At 46.0% G+C, this 4,974-nt stretch overlaps 1 protein-coding gene across 7 annotated transcripts in view; it reads right to left on the bottom strand.

The window, feature by feature from the left end:
• The window catches only part of CNBD2 (cyclic nucleotide binding domain containing 2), an 84,001-nt gene that overhangs the window by 65,858 nt on the left and 13,169 nt on the right, over positions 1-4,974 (bottom strand). For 2 of the 7 annotated variants that reach the window (XM_017886652.1, XM_017886658.1), the window contains exon 1: positions 1,534-1,762. The exons of the other annotated variants lie outside the window; for them this stretch is intronic. In XM_017886652.1, the coding sequence (XP_017742141.1) occupies positions 1,534-1,584 (51 nt within the window). In that variant the 5' untranslated portion in view covers positions 1,585-1,762. Of the gene's footprint in view, positions 1-1,533; positions 1,763-4,974 lie in introns of those variants that run through there. 7 annotated transcript variants of the gene reach the window in all.

Genomic DNA, 4,974 nt, shown 5'->3' with positions numbered 1-4,974 from the left:
ACAGGCGAGCCTCCATGCCCCAGCCAAATTGTGAAACCATTCTTAACACTGCTAGAAATAATGGAAATGGAAATTAGAGTAATAACAAGGTACTATTTTGCACTTATCACTGGGAACTGGAAAACATGGTACAACCATGTTGAAGAGCAATTTGGCAACATTACATAAAGTTGGCCGGGCGCGGTGGCTCAAGCCTGTAATCCCAGCACTTTGGGAGGCAGAGACGGGCGGATCACGAGGTCAGGAGATCGAGACCATCCTGGCTAATACGGTGAAACTCCGTCTCTACTAAAAAATACAAAAAACTAACCAGGCGACGAGGCAGGTGCCTGTTGTCCCAGCTACTTGGGAGGCTGAGGCAGGAGAATGGCGTAAACCCAGGAGGCAGAGCTTGCAGTGAGCTGAGATCCGGCCACTGCACTCTAGCCTGGGCGGCAGAGCAAGACTCCGTCTCAAAAAAAAAAAAAAAAAAAAAAAAAAAAAAAAAAAAAAAAAAAGTTGAGGATGTGTGTACTTCACAATGGAGGAATTGTATGTACTTTATGTGTCCTCTTCAGAGAAACATACATGTACAAGGGGATAGCCATGAGGGTAATCATGGCAACATTGTGTGTAACAATGAATGGCTAAAAACAAGTGTCCATTAGTAGGGATTGAAGGGATCAATACATTATGGTACAGCCACAGGATTGAACATAGCACTAAGTCTGTGTGTGTCAATGTGGATAAAGCTGAAATGAATTAGAGTGGGGAAAAAAGAACTATGATGCTATTTATGGTATCATTTTTTAAAAGTGTGCCACATACTACATATTGCTTATGGATATATACACATGTGATAATATATAAAAATATAAATAGGGTGACACCAACTTCAGGAAAGTGGTTACTAGTAAAGAGAAATAAAGGGGCATGGGATGGTAAAGAGCTTTCCCTGCACCTGTAATGTTGTATTTCTTAAAAATTAGGTATCTATGGAAATATGGGGAAAGGTACTTTACGAATAAAATTAATACTTATTGAGTACAATTTACTATTGTCAGGCATTATCCAAAGCACTATTCTAGTATGTAAATCATTTAATCAGTCAATGTACGCAGTAGGTACTAATATTATCATCTCACTTTAGAGGAGAAAATAAAGGCACAGCAAACCAAGCAACTTGCCTAGGGTCACATGACTAATAGGTGATGGGGATTTAAACCCAGGTGGTCTGGCTCCAGAGTTCACAAGCTTAACCTATGACTCTATGTTGCTACCCTGCCTTGTTCTCTCTGGATCTCATAATAGCAGGAAGAGTGGGCACAGAATAGGACTCAGTGGCTCTGAGTGTGGCCTATGGCTTGCTCAGTGTTGGGGGCTGGTAGGCTACAGGACAGGGGTCCAGTCCCTCCTTTGTGCCATGCTGTGACTCCAAAAGGTACAGGATAACCACCATTTATCCAAGACCCCCTCCTATACCTGCATTTACCTTCCTCAAAACACCTGTCCAATTTTCTGCTCTTCCCTCCCAGGGCCCTTGCCCCTCCTCACCAGTTCCTTCTTCAGGAGCTGCCAGGCATAAGTTACCATGTATCTCCTCATGGTTCCTGGGAGGGCAAATGGCACAACTAGCCCCTTTGCCTTTCAAGGGGAGGACTACAAAATCTTCCCCAAGAATCCAATAATACTAGAAACAAATAGATTTCCTTAGTCACAAGGCAAGAGCTGCACTCCACTCCTCCCACCATACCATCAGCGGCTGGAAGCCCTGCTCTGAGAATATCATTCTCAGAATCTCCTAAGGTCACAATGAAAGATTCTGGAGCCTGGCAGGGGGCACAGGGATTGGAATGTGGGGGTCTAACATTTATTGGATACTCACAGGCATTATCTCAGCTAATCCTCACAACCACCCAAACTTTTTTTTTTTTTTTTTGAGACGGAGTCTCGCTCTGTCGCCCAGGCTGGAGTGCAGTGGCCGGATCTCAGCTCACTGCAAGCCCCGCCTCCCGGGTTTATGCCATTCTCCTGCCTCAGCCTCCCGAGTAGCTGGGACTACAGGCGCCCGCCACCTCGCCCGGCTAGTTTTTTTTGTATTTTTTTAGTAGAGACGGGGTTTCACCATGTTAGCCAGGATGGTCTCGATCTCCTGACCTCGTGATCTGACCGTCTCGGCCTCCCAAAGTGCTGGGATTACAGGCTTGAGCCACCGCGCCCGGCCCCAAACTTTTACCCAACTTCATACATAGGAGACTGGGGCTCAAAGTAGCTAAATGGCTGCCAGAGTCCTGGTGAGATAGGAGAATGCAGGACTTGTTTTCTGGTCACAACCCTGCTGACCAAAACAGAATCTAGGACTCCCTAGCTGTCCCCAGCCCTCATTAGCGTAAGACACTCCCGCCAGTGCCATGACTGTTTACAAGTGTCTTGGCAATGACCAAGAAGTTGCCACCTCTTTCCTAGAAAGCTCTAAAAACCCACCCCTCAATTTGCATTAATCTGCCCCTTAATTTGCATGTGATTGAAAGTGGGTAGGAATGAGTATACTACACTTGATCTTAGCCAAAAAGCTGAGAAGGGATTAGAGGTGAGTATAAAAACACAGTTGCCAACATCCCATACAACGGATGCTGACTCTGGATTCACTGCCTATGAGTTAGCCCTGCTCCACAAGGAGAAGCACTATTCAATAAAAGATTGCTGTCTAACACCACCGGCTCACCCTTGAATTCCTTCCTTGGGCAAAGCCAAGAACTCTTCTGAGCTAAGTCTCAATCTGGGGGCTCACCTGTCCTGCAAAGATAGGGTTTTTTTTTTTTTTTTTGAGACACTGTCTCAATTTGTTCCCAGGATGGAGTGCAGTGGCCTGATCTCAGCTCACTGCAACCTCTGCCTCCCAGGTTCAAGTGATTCTCCTGCCTCAGCCGCCCAAGTAGCTGGGATTACAGGTGTGTGCCACCATGCCCCAGCTGATTTTTGTACTTTTAGTAGAGACAGGGTTTCACCATGTTGCCCAGGCTAGTCTCAAGCTCCTGACCTCAAGTGATCCACCTGCCTCAACCTCCCAAAGTGCTGGGATTACAGGCGTAAATCACCACTCCTGGCCAGGGCCTTTTTAAAAAAAAAAAAAGAAAGAAAGAAAAGAAAGCAGTATAGCTAAATTTCAGGTACACTTGCTCTTCATTCATAGCATCCAATTAAGAGAAGCAAGGTCTGGTCCAGCCTGGCCAACATGGTAAGACCCCATTTCTACTAAAAATACAAAAAAAATTAGCTGGGTGAGGTGGTGGGCGCCTGTAATCCCAGCTACTCAGGAGGCTGAAGTGGGAGAATCACTTGAACCCGGGAGGTAGAGGTTGCAGTGAGCCGAGATTGTGCCACTGCACTCCAGCTTGGGTGACAGAGAGATATTTCACCTGAAAAAAAAAAAAAAGCAAGGTCTGGTATAAACAAAGTGACTTTTGATTCCAAAGTTAGCTTAAGGGGAACAGTATAGGCTTCCTACCTTAGAGTCTCTCTTTGCTTTTGGAGCAGAGAGTGGGGGCTTTTAAAGGGGACTTGGGGCCCGGGCTCGGTGGCTCACACCTGTAACACCAGCCCTTTAGGAGGCCCAGGTGGGCAAATCACATGGTCAGGAGTTCGAGACTAGCCTGACCAACATGGTGAATCCCTGTCTTTACTAAAAATACAAAAATTAGCTGGGCGTAGTAGCATGCACCTGTAATCCCAGCTGCTCAGGAGGCTGAGGCAAGAGAATCATTTGAACCCAGGAGGCAGAGGTGGCAGTAAGCACCACTGCACTCCAGCCTGGATGACAGAGCGAGAATCTGTCTCAAAAAAAAAAAAAAAAAAAAAAAAACCGGGGCGGGGAGGGGATTTGGCATAACTGGCATGCAGACTGGGGAATGAGCAGGTGGGAGTCTGCATGACTCACTTTGATGCCCTATCTACCACCTGGTCAGCTGACACCATCTTGGGCAGAACTAAGTTGTCAAGTGGCCTTGTCTGGAGATACTCTCCAGGTGGGGCAGAGTTTCCTGGCAGGCATACTTTTGTTTGTAAATTGACTATTGTCTCTCAAGGCAATCTGGTGGGAGAGGTTTCTACTCTGGAGCTGTTTAGTAAGCACACAAATACACTTGCCCTGTAGGAGTGTCTGGTAAAGGGAAAGTGAAAGGTTATAACTGCGTTTTTTTTTTTTTTTTTTTTTTTTTTTGAGACGGAGTCTCGCTCTGTCGCCCAGGCTGGAGTGCAGTGGCGCGATCTCGGCTCACTGCAAGCTCCGCCTCCCGGGTTTACGCCATTCTCCTGCCTCAGCCTCCCGAGTAGCTGGGACCACAGGTGCCCGCCATCTCGCCCGGCTAGTTTTTTGTATTTTTTAGTAGAGACGGGGTTTCACCGTGTAGACCAGGATGGTCTCGATCTCCTGACCTCGTGATCCACCCGTCTCGGCCTCCCAAAGTGCTGGGATTACAGGCTTGAGCCACCACGCCCGGCCTACAACTGCATTTCTAATCAGCTAAGTAGGAAGTGGGGAACAGAAGAAAAAGATGAAGAGAAAGAAGAGGAAAAAGTTGATTTAAAAGATAACTCATTCTCTCTCTCATAGAAAATGGTGTACTTGGTTACAGTGGGAGGCTTCTAGGCTGGGAGTAGGTTCATTCATCCAGCACCTTAGGCCAGTGACCACTCTGAGACTTACAACTTGGAGGCCATGGAATGTGAGTGCAAAGTACTGCCCCGTAAGTCTGGTTAAATCAGGACAATTAAAAAAACTCAGCAAAACAGAAGACCTCACCCAAATCAAGTATCAAATATTGAATGGAATTTGGTGACTACAACTCAAATCTCTGGGGTCTTTCTAAAGGTACAGAAAAATATAGGCTCTAAAGCAGTTTTTTCTATTAAAGATGACAATCAAGTATCTCAATTTGCTCTTTCACCAGGATCCTCAGTAGAAAACTGTGATTTCTTTTTTTTTTTTTTTTTTTT

The sequence above is a fragment of the Rhinopithecus bieti genome, unplaced genomic scaffold (genome assembly GCF_001698545.2).
Source record: "Rhinopithecus bieti isolate Rb0 unplaced genomic scaffold, ASM169854v2 scaffold_15197, whole genome shotgun sequence".
In the NCBI taxonomy this organism is placed as follows: Eukaryota; Metazoa; Chordata; class Mammalia; order Primates; family Cercopithecidae; genus Rhinopithecus; species Rhinopithecus bieti.
Note: the sequence above shows the minus strand (reverse complement) of the source record. Positions and strands in the feature narration are given on the sequence as shown.